Below are 15,536 nucleotides of genomic sequence, written 5' to 3' on the forward strand. Positions count from 1 at the left end.
AACTAAGCCCCCTCTGCGAGACATAAGCGTCACAAATATATCAGACAAGTTAAATGCGTCAGTGCTGAGAAAATGTATCGGCTAATTTGAAGTGCTTCATCGCCCAAATCAATCAGATTATATTTACGAATAAATATATACTTATGAGGATATATGTACTGTATGCACGTATGAATCATGTACTATATGTATATACATGTATGTGTAGATTACCATATAACTAGGAGTTTGAATATGTGTATGGGCGGATCGGTATGTATGTATTATTCATAATCAGAAATTCAATGTATTCTCATCACGATCGCCTTAATCATGTTCTACAATAATGATATGCATGGTTTACTAATAACACTGTCATAATTATGAGTGCTTTAACACATCCATAAGTTTCTTAAGAGCTAAATAAACTTAAGAACAGCGGCATGCAGCGGCTGATAGTCTGTGTCTGAGACGATCAGCTGCGTCTGTGGTGATCAATGTCCGCGGCTCGAGAAGCTCTCTAAATAAATTATTTCTTGCCGGCAAAATCTATATCGCCGCGTACAGGAAGTCATGATGATGTAAAGGATGGATCCTGAAGATCTGGAAGAACTCTCTCCCTATAAAACTAATATAACTAATATCGCTCCTTCATCAATGAGGAAGAAGCTGCCTGACCTACGTCATCTGATCCTGACAATTAGCCGCTAACTCAGGAAGCCAGGTACGAGAAACAGGGTCCTGAGGTCAGTCGGGTCCAAGCCTGTCTTTTTAAGTATCGGCTCCACTATGGCATGCTTAAATGTATTGGGAAACACACCTGTAGAAAGAGAGAGGTTAACCATTTTGGTAACCCAGGGGCCAATTACACCAAACACTTTCACAAAGAGTCTACACGGAAGGACGTCGGATGAGCAAGAGGAGGGTTTCATCTTGGACTCCAGTGCCGAGATATCAGCAAGAGTCACAGACTTAAATGAGGACCACAAGCTGGAGGCTCAATGACAGCAGGGGCTCCACACGAAAGAGGAGGGATTTTCTCCTTGATCATCCTAATTTTGTCAGTGAAAAATCTCAACAATGCATTGCTGTCAGCTTCACAAAAGACAGGGGTAATTGGAGCAGCAGGACATACAAGCAAATTGATCGTGTCAAACAACACTTTAGGGTTTTTCTTATTTACTGCTACCAGCTGACGAATATAGTCAGATCTGGCATTTTCCACCATCTCATTGTATGAGGACACAAGATCCCTGAGATAAAGTCTGTGCACCTCAAGGTTAGTGGATTTCCACAGACGCTCAGTCTTTCGGCATAGTCTCTTCAGACTTAGGGTATCTTCATTTGCCCAAGAGCACCCTTTTTTCTGTATTGACAAGTTCGATTTAACAGGTGCCACCTGATCCAGAATATTAACACAGTGATTGGTGAAACAGTGAATGAAATTGTCCACATTGAGGCAATCCATGAACAGAAGAGGGTCAAACATAGCAGAAAAACTGTCTCCAGTATTAGCAGAGATAACACGCCTCTGAGACCTAACTTCTAAGGGCTTAGGCTCAGGGCTGAAGTGTAGGTCAAACAAAACAAGACAATGATCACTCAAATGGACGTCCTGTACAGACACATTTGAGATGTCTTGGCCAAGCGTAAAAACCAAGTCTAAAATATGGCCTTTTTGGTGTGTGGGCTCAGAAACATGTTGCTCAAAATTAAAAACTTCAGTCAAAGTTAAACGTTCCTTTGCGGAGGAAGATGAGCTGTCATCAACATGAAGGTTCAAATCTCCAAGGATTAGAACAGAATCCAACTTTATTATGGAGGATAAAAAGTCACTAAAATCCTTCAAAAACACAGCAGCAGAACCAGGAGGACGATAGATTAACACACAGTAGAATGGATTTGAAGAACCCACCTTGACCATCTGGGACTCAAATGAAGTGAATTCCTGGGTCTGGGTCACTTTGCATGTGCAACTGTCCCTGTATACAATAGCCAGACCCCCCCCCACGACGACAGGGGCGGGGCTTCCCGACAGCAGAGCAGCCAGCAGAACAAAGTTCATTTAGATGAATAAACTCTTCCTCTCTCTGCCATGTCTCCGAAAGACACTTTAAATCCAACTTTTCTCTTGTGAAAAGATCATTCAGAGAGAAGGATTTATTTGCAGTAGACCGGGCATTCAACAGGCCGATATGCAAAGCTGACGACGTCACGGGGGCACTGTCCGCGGAGCACAGCGGGATTTGTCGAAGGCATGTCCAGCGGTCACGTGGGCTCCAGCTGGACCGTGTGGGCAAAACCGGTGTAAATATGGAAGAGCATGGAGGCGCTGAAGGCCACTGGCCACTACTCCAACGCTGTGTAGGCTCCAGGGCTTTCGTTGTGGTCCAAGCAGGCGGCAGCGTGGATGTGCTATCACACACATTGAGGAGAGGGATCCGGTGCAGACACCTTGCGTGTTCTCCATGGCCGAGGCTGGCAGAGCCCAGGCGTGCTGCAGCGCGTCTTCGCTTGACCTGGACTCCGGAACGCGAGCCTCTTTTCCTCGATTTCTTGCGGACTTTGCCCGGGGTCGATGATAACGGGAGAGGGGGACGCCTGTTTGTACCTGCCCCGTGTATCAAACAAGCCCTCCATCGACTCTTTGATACGAAACAGAGAGTCCCTATCGTAGATCCGTAACGCAGAGACGCATCCATTTGAAATACGGGCTGATGATCACATATGTTGTAAAGATGACCATTAAAAAACTATACAGCAGGAGACGAGCCATGGCACAGCCAGTCACAGGCGCCATTTTGGGAGTCAACGGGAGTCAACGGGGAATGAGGAGTGACCATATTTGATTGGACAGAGGAGATTGTATGCATCTTTAACACATGAAGCATAGACTTCTATACAACCAGAGGACCCCGGTTTAAACAACAACCCACCTTCTTGTCCTCCAGGTACTCGATCTTGGCCGTGTGGTATCCGTCTCTCTGTCCGTGACTCAGGACCTTGAACCGCGACACGCCGATGGTGTCGACCACCGAGCGACCGTCAGGAAAAAACTTCACGTCTCGCACCTGAAACAACGGATTGAGCTCAGCGTCACATGTCAGAGGTATGACTTCACACAGCAGAGACACACACACACACACACTCACCTCCAGCATGCAGCCGTAGTCGGCGAACCCTTTGAGCTCGTCTGCGATGCACATGCCGAACTGCTTGGTTCCCGTCTCCATGGAGCGGCGGATCATGAGGCGGTAGCGCGGCTCGAACACGTGCAGCGGACACGTGATGGTGGGGAACGCCATGGTGCACACGAAGATGGGCACTTCCTGGTTCAGGCTGCGGGGACAGGAAGTGGCTGTTGAGACGGACGCTCTCACCAAAATACTAGTATTTCTGATTCTGACATGTTGGGTGTCTGTATGTGTGTATGTGTGTGTGTGTGTGTGTGTCACTAGTTTACATAATTTTTAGTTTTTACGGAGGAAATAACGATGATTGGCTTTTGATTTAGAAATAAAAATGTATATGTTTTTGTGATTTCTTTTCATATATTGATGCACAATATGATTGTGGATGTGATCTATAAAGAGTAAAACTCAAACTTAAAATCCACATCAGAAGTTTTTTCCTATCAAAGTTGTTTGAGTTTCACTCTTTAATAAAAAATAAACATTGACATCACTTTTGTCCTCTGGCAGTGAGACGCTTTGTAGATAATCAGTATCGTGTGAACTGGTGTGTGTGTGTGTGTGTGTGTGTGTGTGTGTGTGTCTCTCTCTCTCTCACTTGGACAGCTCCTTCATCTCCTCTTCGTGGATCTTCTTCCTCTCTGCCAGCTCGTCTCCTAGGTAACGCAGCAGAACTTCCTCCATCAGCAGGGTCTTGTTGTAGCCCCTAGTGGCCAGATACTGCAATGACAACACACACGTATAAGTATGCAGTACAACAGTTACCCACTAGATGCTTATTATCATTTAATCCGACAAGATATCCAATAATACTTTGTTTATGAAAACATCAGAAAATAGAGAAAGCTTGTAATCTGTTTTGTGAGAAACTGAGAGCAAATCTCAACTTTAATAAATAAATAAAGTGGAATCAGAAAGTTTTATTGATGACAAATCATCCATAAATAATAAAGACTGATGTTGCGTAACTTTCTGTCAACATACTAATACATAAAACATTAATTCAGGACATTAATAAAGTTATCAGCGTTTGAATACAGTATCTCAGTCAGGTTCTCCTTGTTACTGTGTGTGTTACCGTGTGTGTGTGTGTGAGACTGTGTGTGGTACAGTACCTCACACAGGTTCTCCTTGTTACTGTGTGTGTTACCGTGTGTGTGTGTGTGAGACTGTGTGTGGTACAGTACCTCACACAGGTTCTCCTTGTTACTGTGTGTGTTACCGTGTGTGTGTGAGAGACTGTGTGTGGTACAGTACCTCACACAGGTTCTCCTTGTTACTGTGTGTGTTACTGTGTGTGTGTGTGTGTGAGACTGTGTGTGGTACAGTACCTCACACAGGTTCTCCTTGTTACTGTGTGTGTTACCGTGTGTGTGTGTGTGTGAGACTGTGTGTGGTACAGTACCTCACACAGGTTCTCCTTGTTACTGTGTGTGTTACTGTGTGTGTGTGTGTGTGTGAGACTGTGTGTGGTACAGTACCTCACACAGGTTCTCCTTGTTACTGTGTGTGTTACCGTGTGTCTGTGTGTGTGAGACTGTGTGTGGTACAGTACCTCACACAGGTTCTCCTTGTTACTGTGTGTGTTACCGTGTGTGTGTGTGTGTGAGACTGTGTGTGGTACAGTACCTCACACAGGTTCTCCTTGTTACTGTGTGTGTTACCGTGTGTGTGTGTGTGTGAGACTGTGTGTGGTACAGTACCTCACACAGGTTCTCCTTGTTACTGTGTGTGTTACCGTGTGTGTGTGTGTGTGAGACTGTGTGTGGTACAGTACCTCACACAGGTTCTCCTTGTTACTGTGTGTGTTACCGTGTGTCTGTGTGTGTGAGACTGTGTGTGGTACAGTACCTCACACAGGTTCTCCTTGTTACTGTGTGTGTTACCGTGTGTGTGTGTGTGTGAGACTGTGTGTGGTACAGTACCTCACACAGGTTCTCCTTGTTACTGTGTGTGTTACCGTGTGTGTGTGTGTGTGAGACTGTGTGTGGTACAGTACCTCACACAGGTTCTCCTTGCACAGCGGGCAGTTGGAGTTGTGGTCCAGGCAGCGCTCCAGACACTTCAGGCAGAAGGTGTGTCCGCAGGGCGTGGCCACCGGCTCGTAGAACAACCTGGAGAACACGCAGAACACATGAACAACCTGGAGAACACGCAGAACACATGAACAACCTGGAGAACACGCAGAACACATGAACAACCTGGAGAACACGCAGAACACGTGAACAACCTGGAGAACACGCAGAACACATGAACAACCTGGAGAACACGCAGAACACGTGAACAACCTGGAGAACACATGAACGACCTGGAGAACACATGAACACATGAACAACCTGGAGAACACATGAACAACCTGGAGAACACGTGAACACACGACTCAAAGCTCACGGACTAAAGACTAAAGACTAAGGACTAAAGCTGCACCCTCATCCTGTCGGTCCTCAAGGTTCTCTCTTCTAGGTTCTCCAGCTGGGAGAGATCCCCTTCAGCATAATCCATTATTATCATTATGCATCAGTGAAACATTTAATTTAATTATGATTTCATCAAATTAAAACAGCGTTCCATTGATTCAACTTGAATGAAACGAAATGAGACTTTAAACCAACTAAAACGTTCAGTGACTCAAACTAAATGACTTTCTGTTGATAGAGTGAACATTAAGAATATTAAATTAAAAGGTATCGTATGTGAACTAGAACAGTGTTTCTTTGCAGTGCTGCAGGAGTTAAATGATTTATTCTTTATGTAAAATAATAAATCAGTCAAGCATAATTCCTTAAATGTAAGTTTGATAAAAATGTTTCATATTCCTATTTTCAGCTGCTTGAAACAAATATTATATTTCAGGGTTCAGACATTCTGACCAATGAGTCCATGACTTCAAACCAAATGTCATGACAGACATTTAGTGAAGTCTGGGTGTAAACAGTAAAAAGTGAGTAAATGTAGTATTTAAACTAACAATGAGAACACAAAGCATACAGTAAACCTTAAATGACTCAAATGAATGAGACAATAGTTTGATTAAAAGAATAAACATTTATATAGATGCCTGTATGTATGCCTGCTTATATTTTGAGTCTTTCTTTTAAAAGCATATTCATTATTTCAAACTCAGCGTAAATGAACGACATGAACACATGAATATAACACATTTACATGAACACATGAATATAACACATTTACATGAACACATGAATATAACACATTTACATGAACACATGAATATAACACATTTACATGAACACATGAATGTAACACATTTACATGAACACATGAATATAACACATTTACATGACTCTTCCAGGTTTTCCATGAGCGTATGAACCCTGTATTTAATCATAAGTATGTGTGAGTCGTCACCTCATGCAGAGGGAACACTCCATGTCTCCGCTGTCCAGCAGCTCGGTAGGAAACGTGCGTCCTCCAAACGGCGAGGACGTCTGAGCGCTGCTCTCCACGTCTGCAGGGAAACAACAACACACAGACTTAAAGTGGAATCCAGTGGAGTAAATTGTATATGAGTGAAGGCAAGAAGAAGGAAGAATAACATGTGAACATGGAAGAACTCTCAGGGTTCAGTGTGAAGTCGTGTTGAGGATGAGCTCAGGTGGCCCTACCGGGTCGCAGCACTTTGGAGGGAGGGATGAAGACCCCCGACGGTCCGTCCCCGCTGTGCTTCCTCTTGAGGCCACCGGGGGGCGCCGGCAGAGCGGCCAGGACACCGGCCAGGCTCTTGGTGCCGCACGGCGCGGCAGCGAGGGTCGAGATACAGGGGGAGGACGAGGAGGAGGACGAGGAAGAAGAGTCCAGCAGGGGGGTTTTGGTCACGCTGAACTCTGAGCCCTAGAGAGAGAGAGAGAGACAGAGAGAGAGAGAGAGAGAGAGAGAGAGAGAGAGAGAGAGATTAGAGCCTGTCAGAGCCCAACGATTATGAAATGATGATCATGCCTTAAATGAGACGAAATGTCTTCACATTTAAGATGTTTCCTAGTGTCTGTGTGTGTGTGTGTGTGTGTGTGTGTGTGTGTGTGTGTGTGTGTGTGTGTGTGTGTGTGTACCTGTGTGAGCGGCCTCAGGCTCCTCAGCAGGGTGGGGGTCTTGATGAGGCGTGAGGCTCCGCCCCCCTGCAGTGGGTGCAGCGGCATGTCCTGGTTCTCAAAGACGGAGGAGAAGACCTCGCTGAGGACCTGCAGGAGGAAACCACACACGTCAGCAACACGGCAGCAACGCGGCAGCAACGCGGCAGCAACACGGCAGCAACACGGCAGCAACGCGTCAGCAACGCGGCAGCAACGCGGCAGCAACGCGGCAGCAACGCGGCAGCAACACGGCAGCAACACGGCAGCAACGCGGCAGCAACGCGGCAGCAACGCGGCAGCAACGCGGCAGCAACGCGGCAGTAACACGGCAGCAACACGTCAGCAACACGGCAGCAACACGGCAGCAACACGGCAGCAACACGGCAGCAACACGGCAGCAACAACAGATCTTCTCCTCGTTCTGCTTCACCTTCTGCGCCTGCAGCTTGACGGTGGTCCAGTCCGGCTTCAGCGCCGCACACATCAGGTACTCCTGCAGCGCCTCGTCATGCCGGCCCGCCTCGCTCAGCGCCGTGGCTTTGAGACAGCGAGCCTGAAACCCACAACATACTGCGTGAAGAGCGGGATGATTGTTGTCTTTTTATTACGTACACAACCTCAAAACCAAATTAAATCATACGGAATATTAATAACTAAGTCAGCAGTTCATCTGTAGACTGGAGGTCATTTTACTGATCGCTATCTTTATCTTAGATCTGAACTGTTAAATCTAAAGTGGCCAAACTACTGCTCCTTAGATATTTATATAATAGATCTCACTCTATGAACATTACACATCTTAGATGTCGACTATATTTAGTGACATTACCTCAATCTTAACCCGTAACTTCTGTTCTGTTTGTTTATCTTAATATTAGAGATTTACAACATAATCTTACATGTTATTAATATTTGTCACATGTGATTTTCTGGTCTAAACACAGAATGTATGTCAGTGTAACTGGTTGAAAAATACACATTTATTATTGTTATATTATTATATATTTGGTAAACAATAAATACAAGTTTGACCACCACTGATTTAAAATGTAAAAAGTGAAACGCAAAATATGTGAAAGCTAAAAAATAAATGTGTGTGTCTGTGTCTCTCTGAGTGTGCGTTACTGCGTGTTCATGTGTGTGTGTTACTGCGTGTTAATGTGTGTGTCTGTGTCTGTGTTACTGCATGTTCATGTGTGTGTGTCTGTGTTACTGCATGTTCATGTGTGTGTGTCTGTGTTACTGCGTGTTCATGTGTGTGTGTTATTGCGTGTTAATGTGTGTGTCTGTGTCTGTGTTACTGCGTGTTCATGTGTGTGTGTTACTGCGTGTTAATGTGTGTGTCTGTGTCTGTGTTACTGCATGTTCATGTGTCTGTGTTACTGCATGTTCATGTGTGTGTCTGTGTTACTGCATGTTCATGTGTGTGTGTCTGTGTTACTGCGTGTTCATGTGTGTGTGTTATTGCGTGTTAATGTGTGTGTCTGTGTCTGTGTTACTGCGTGTTCATGTGTGTGTGTTACTGCATGTTCATGTGTGTGTGTCTGTGTTACTGCATGTTCATGTGTGTGTGTCTGTGTTACTGCGTGTTCATGTGTGTGTGTTATTGCGTGTTAATGTGTGTGTCTGTGTCTGTGTTACTGCGTGTTCATGTGTGTGTGTTACTGCGTGTTAATGTGTGTGTCTGTGTCTGTGTTACTGCATGTTCATGTGTCTGTGTTACTGCATGTTCATGTGTGTGTCTGTGTTACTGCATGTTCATGTGTGTGTGTCTGTGTTACTGCGTGTTCATGTGTGTGTGTTATTGCGTGTTAATGTGTGTGTCTGTGTCTGTGTTACTGCGTGTTCATGTGTGTGTGTTATTGCGTGTTAATGTGTGTGTCTGTGTCTGTGTTACTGCGTGTTCATGTGTGTGTTACTGCATGTGTGTGTTTGCTTTATTTGAGTGGCAGTATATTCTGAACTCTCCTGCAGGTGTCCGCGTACAGAACAACGTTCTGCTGCTCGTGAACAGAACCTTCTAGAACAACGTTCTGCTGCTCGTGAACAGAACCTTCTAGAACAACGTTCTGCTGCTCGTGAACAGAACATCTGGGATAGAACGAGCAACAGGAGAACGTCGTGTTGTGGTTCCGCGGCTCACCTTCGTCCACAGAGGCCTCATCCTGCAGAGGCTGCTGCCGTCCTGCACGGCCGACCCGAAGCTCCTCATCTCCATGTGCAGCTCAACCCGCTGACACAGAAGTCTGCCTGAGGAGGGCGCTGTAGAGCACACACACACACACACACACACACACACACACACACACAGGTCAGTGGGTAGACCTCCAGGGGACTGACCGTTTTTTCTAGGTCCACAGAAGTAGAGCGACGACGTAACAAGTAGCTGGAGACGTGTTTAACGCGTGAGCAACGCATCTCATGGAGAGATGTGGGTCAGCGGACAATTACCTAAATAAATACAAATATATATATATATATATTTATATGATCTTGTTATACAACAGGCACTGCATGGTCAAGTTTGTGTGCCACAATGATAAACAGCACATATTAATAACCGTTATATGCACTTTTCAAAAATACTGACTGTCCTGATTATTTTTCAGGACCAAGAGTTTGAGCCCGATGAGAGCATCGTTACATAATTGTAGGTATTTAATAAACACATTTGTGCATTCAAAAGGTGCACGAGGCTGCAAAGGAAGCTGTGCAGCGGTTCAGGCGAGGTCACGCCTTCTTATTCTTCTCTGACAGATGTGTTTAAAGACCAGCTGACATCACAACACTGCGTTTCTACGCTTCCCTTCCTGGTGACTCAGAGTTATCCACTAAATACATCATTGGTGGAACTTTGGATTGCAAGTTATTTGAGAAACATATGGTTTGGACCTCTCATCTGAACAGAAGGTGCAGAAGCTGCACAAACACCACCAAAACAACACAATATTGATATGCCCCTAAAATATTGGGCTTCATGCGAGACTGCAGCAACAAACACAAGGAGCATCTCTCCTGGAGAACAGCTGCTTCCATCACTGAAGGCTGTTGTGTCCCCGTTTGTTTTTTAGGAATGATATTCTATAAGTGGCAAGCCGGCTGGTCCATTATCAGGTTTCCAGCCCGCTCCAATAAACAAGCTGAAACCGGTTTGATCTTGTGAAAACAGGCTGAATCAGGGTTTGCCAGTGGAAGTGGAGCCGGGTTTGTTTTCCAGAACATTCATGTGTTTGTACGTATAGTCTCTCTTCCTCAGTCCATATATGGTCACTTCCTGTTCACTGGTTCCAACGACAACAACATGGCGGCGGCCGTAATCGAGGCATCAGAGCATCAGTCCACAAACCAACGAGGGACGTTTCACTTCTGCTGGTTTGTTTTCTCCAGATGTTTTTTTTGGTTCTCTCATTAATTAAACGCATCCCTCTAGATTTTTTAGTTCATGCCTTGGTTGGAAAACATACTCATTCCACTGGTTTCACTCTTCTGACACAAACACAGGAGCATCCATCACTACATCACATCCTGGCCTTCCTTCCTGCTGCCGCCAGGCTGCACAACCAGCTGAGCTCGCAGTAGATCTAAAAAAAAGAATCACTTCAATCACTTTGGTCACTTTAAATACCTACACTGTGCAATATAAATACATGTTATTCTGTCTGTGTGTGTGTGTGTGTGTGTGTATATATATATATATATATATATATATATATATATATATATATATATATATATATATATATATATATATATATAAAAATAGTGTTATTGTGCATTTATTACTGTAATCCAGCAAATGTCCCCACTGCGGGACTAATAAAGGAATATCAGAATCTTAACCATGTATTTGCCAGGTATGTAACACATTTGAGGAAGTTGTCTTGGCGGGTGGTGCACACATTAGACAAACAACCTCAATCATAATCTAATAGTCATAATCACATCCTTTGTGCCTAAAAGGCAGCGGTTGGATAAGCAGCTGTGTTTCCGTCGCTCTCATCCTGCATCACCCCACAAGGCCTCCTGCTGCATGTGTTGGGGAAACACTGCCTGGCAGTGAGGAGGCTGTGAAGACTCAAAATCACCCAGAGTCCTTCTCTAGACAGACGGCATGAATCAATATTTATCTAGGAATAATTATCGGAAAATGTGCCATTTGAAACGCTCGAAATGAGAGACTGGAATGTATTTCTGTGAATGTGAACACCTCCGCGCCTCTTTCACCCTTTAAGCTAGTCAAGGACCGCAGGAAACTCATTCGTTTTGTTTTACTGATATGTAGGCCAGAAGAGGGAAAAAGAGGTCGTCTGAACTTCCTGTGAGGATTCAAACTACGCAACGTGAGACTCGGCCCGACCCGCTGCCAACAGAGCGATCTGTAGGTTCACTTTTCCCTGTTATCCAACAGCCACAAAGCAGCTTATAAAACACATACAGCAAGGGGAGGAGTTTGGGCTCAAGGCATCATGTAAGCATGTAAATGCCACGTTTTGAGGGGAATAATGGAAACCTAAATACTAATGCATGATGTAAGCATGTACGTTTTGAGGGGAATAATGGGAACCTAAATACTAATGCATGATGTAAGCATGTAAATAACACGTTATTAGGTGGAATAATGGGAACCTAAATACTAATGCATGATGTAAGCATGTAAATAACACGTTATTAGGTGGAATAATGGGGACCTAAATACTAATGCATCATGTAAGCATGTAAATAACACGTTATTAGGTGGAATAATGGGGACCTAAATACTAATGCATGATGTAAGCATGTACGTTTTGAGGGGAATAATGGGAACCTAAATACTAATGCATGATGTAAGCATGTAAATAACACGTTATTAGGGGGAATAATGGGAACCTAAATACTAATGCATGATGTAAGCATGTACGTTTTGAGGGGAATAATATGAACCTAAATACTAATGCATGATGTAAGCATGTAAATAACACGTTATTAGGTGGAATAATGGGAACCTAAATACTAATGCATGATGTAAGCATGTACGTTTTGAGGGGAATAATGGGAACCTAAATACTAATGCATGATGTAAGCATGTAAATAACACGTTATTAGGTGGAATAATGGGGACCTAAATACTAATGCATGATGTAAGCATGTAAATAACTCGTTATTAGGGGGAATAATGGGAACCTAAATACTAATACATGATGTAAGCATGTAAATAACACGTTATTAGGGGGAATAATGGGGACCTAAATACTAATGCATGATGTAAGCATGTACGTTTTGAGGGGAATAATATGAACCTAAATACTAATGCATGATGTAAGCATGTAAATAACACGTTATTAGGTGGAATAATGGGAACCTAAATACTAATGCATGATGTAAGCATGTAAATAACACGTTATTAGGTGGAATAATGGAAACCTAAATACTAATGCATGATGTAAGCATGTACGTTTTGAGGGGAATAATGGGAACCTAAATACTAATGCATGATGTAAGCATGTAAATAACTCGTTATTAGGGGGAATAATGGGAACCTAAATACTAATGCATGATGTAAGCATGTACGTTTTGAGGGGAATAATATGAACCTAAATACTAATGCATGATGTAAGCATGTAAATAACACGTTATTAGGTGGAATAATGGGAACCTAAATACTAATGCATGATGTAAGCATGTAAATAACACGTTATTAGGGGGAATAATGGGAACCTAAATACTAATGCATCATGTAAGCATGTAAATAACACGTTATTAGGTGGAATAATGGAAACCTAAATACTAATGCATGATGTAAGCATGTACGTTTTGAGGGGAATAATGGGAACCTAAATACTAATGCATGATGTAAGCATGTAAATAACTCGTTATTAGGGGGAATAATGGGAACCTAAATACTAATGCATGATGTAAGCATGTAAATAACACGTTATTAGGGGGAATAATGGGGACCTAAATACTAATGCATGATGTAAGCATGTACGTTTTGAGGGGAATAATGGGAACCTAAATACTAATGCATGATGTAAGCATGTACGTTTTGAGGGGAATAATGGAAACCTAAATACTAATGCATGATGTAAGCATGTACGTTTTGAGGGGAATAATATGAACCTAAATACTAATGCATGATGTAAGCATGTAAATAACACGTTATTAGGTGGAATAATGGAAACCTAAATACTAATGCATGATGTAAGCATGTACGTTTTGAGGGGAATAATGGGAACCTAAATACTAATGCATGATGTAAGCATGTAAATAACTCGTTATTAGGGGGAATAATGGGAACCTAAATACTAATGCATGATGTAAGCATGTAAATAACACGTTATTAGGGGGAATAATGGGGACCTAAATACTAATGCATGATGTAAGCATGTACGTTTTGAGGGGAATAATGGGAACCTAAATACTAATGCATGATGTAAGCATGTAAATAACACGTTATTAGGTGGAATAATGGAAACCTAAATACTAATGCATGATGTAAGCATGTACGTTTTGAGGGGAATAATGGGAACCTAAATACAAATGCATGATGTAAGCATGTAAATAACACGTTATTAGGGGGAATAATGGGGACCTAAATACTAATGCATGATGTAAGCATGTACGTTTTGAGGGGAATAATGGGAACCTAAATACTAATGCATGATGTAAGCATGTAAATAACACGTTATTAGGTGGAATAATGGAAACCTAAATACTAATGCATGATGTAAGCATGTAAATAACACGTTATTAGGGGGAATAATGGGGACCTAAATACTAATGCGTGATGTAAGCATGTTGGGGAATACTGGGGAAACAGAAGCTAGCTCCAGAGCTACATCTCTTCCCTCTTGGCCGCTCTATGCTAACCCCTGCAGGACAGAAGCAGGGTGTGTGTGTGTGTGTGTGTGTGTGTGTGTGTGTGTGTGTGTGTGTGTGTGTGTGTGTGTGTCTGTGTGTGTGTCAGTGCAGGAGCAGGAGATCAGTGTGTGTGCCTCTTAGGTAACCGAGGCCGGTGCGTCATTACATCTGACCTCGGGCGCGGGCGCCCCCTATCGGTGCCACGGGGAACTACACTGAAAACTAGGTCACCTGTGCAAAACATACTTTTAGTTTGGGATGAAAACACAAGAAAGTAATAGTGTTTTTGGGGCATGTTGCGTACACGAGGTTGTGTGGTCTTACCCAGATCTACGGCGGCGTTGTACTTCTCCAAGGCCCCCGGGAGGTTGTGGTTCTTCCACAGCACCTCTCCTTCGATCCAGAACCTCCTGGCTCTGCTCTCGGTGGCGAAGAGTTTGTCCAGCAGCCCGCTGAGCACCACGTCCAGCCGGCGGCCGTTGGGCAGGCCGTCCTTCCGGCATAAAGCCTGCTGGCAGTGCGCGCACTCCGTCACGGAGTCGTCCTCCAGGCAGCGTTTGCAGAACGTGTGTCCGCACTCCACGGTGGTGGGCTCGTGGAGGAGACACCTGCACAGGCGGCAGGAGAACAGGTCCAACGCGTCGTCCTCTGCGCAGTCCCCGTCGCTGCCCGGCGGCCCGGGGTTGCCGAGCTCCTTCTCGCGCAGAGTCCGAGCGATGGTGTCCACCAAGACCGGCAGCTCCTCCGGCCGCAGCGTGCCCAAACTAGCCGCCGCGCAGTACGAGTCCAGGGCCTCGGAGATCCGCCCGGCGCGGGTCAGGGAGTCGGCCGTCCTCAGACACAAGCCCCGGTCCGGCTGCTGGAGGTCCTCCAGCTGGGAGCGGTAGATCTCCGCGGCCAGGTCGAAGTCCCCGGCCCGGGTGGCCTCCTCTGCCACCGCCAGCATTTCGGGGCAGACCCCCGCGGCTCCCGGGCTGGAGAGCGGGTGGAGGAGCAGCTCTCCCCGGTGAGACCTCCCTACGGTCTCCATGTCGCTAAAAAAAGGGGGGGGGGTCTAGATCCTTAACTGAAGCTCTCTGGAAGTCCTCGTCTCTCACGTTGGTAACTCCGAGTCACACGACCCGAACCCCGGTAAAATAACCCGTGTTTGTGACATCGTTGGTCCGTGTCGAAGCCCCGCAAACAGCCGCACTCCTCCTCCCTCTCCTCCGCCGTCACCGGCACAGATGACGTCTATCGGCTATAAACCTGCCAGATAATATCTCAGTATTAAGACAACAAATATATATTCAGCAGCACGTTTCCGGTCCCGTATTACCAAGTAAGAAGCTTAATTTCCCGGTCCGACGTTTACATCGGAGACCCCGTAGCTGGCTGGTTATCTAAGATTAACGAAGTAACTGACGCAGCTCGTATGAATCCACAGACGACGTCCTTCCTT

The 15,536-nt window shown here is 44.7% G+C and overlaps 1 protein-coding gene across 1 annotated transcript in view; it reads right to left on the bottom strand.

Annotated features, from left to right (window-relative positions):
- The window catches only part of lonrf2 (LON peptidase N-terminal domain and ring finger 2), a gene marked incomplete at both ends in the record, with an annotated part of 17,873 nt that extends 2,748 nt beyond the window's left edge, over nucleotides 1-15,125 (bottom strand). The window contains 10 exons of the mRNA XM_079230077.1: nucleotides 2,916-3,050; nucleotides 3,132-3,318; nucleotides 3,769-3,890; nucleotides 5,170-5,284; nucleotides 6,540-6,639; nucleotides 6,797-7,022; nucleotides 7,238-7,366; nucleotides 7,689-7,811; nucleotides 9,402-9,520; nucleotides 14,420-15,125. Of these exons, the coding sequence (XP_079086203.1) occupies nucleotides 2,916-3,050; nucleotides 3,132-3,318; nucleotides 3,769-3,890; nucleotides 5,170-5,284; nucleotides 6,540-6,639; nucleotides 6,797-7,022; nucleotides 7,238-7,366; nucleotides 7,689-7,811; nucleotides 9,402-9,520; nucleotides 14,420-15,125 (1,962 nt within the window). The remainder of the gene's footprint in view (nucleotides 1-2,915; nucleotides 3,051-3,131; nucleotides 3,319-3,768; nucleotides 3,891-5,169; nucleotides 5,285-6,539; nucleotides 6,640-6,796; nucleotides 7,023-7,237; nucleotides 7,367-7,688; nucleotides 7,812-9,401; nucleotides 9,521-14,419) is intronic.
- Between the last annotated feature and the right edge of the window lie 411 nt (nucleotides 15,126-15,536).

This window comes from Taurulus bubalis, assembly GCF_910589615.1.
Source record: "Taurulus bubalis genome assembly, chromosome: 1".
Lineage (NCBI taxonomy): Eukaryota > Metazoa > Chordata > Actinopteri > Perciformes > Cottidae > Taurulus > Taurulus bubalis.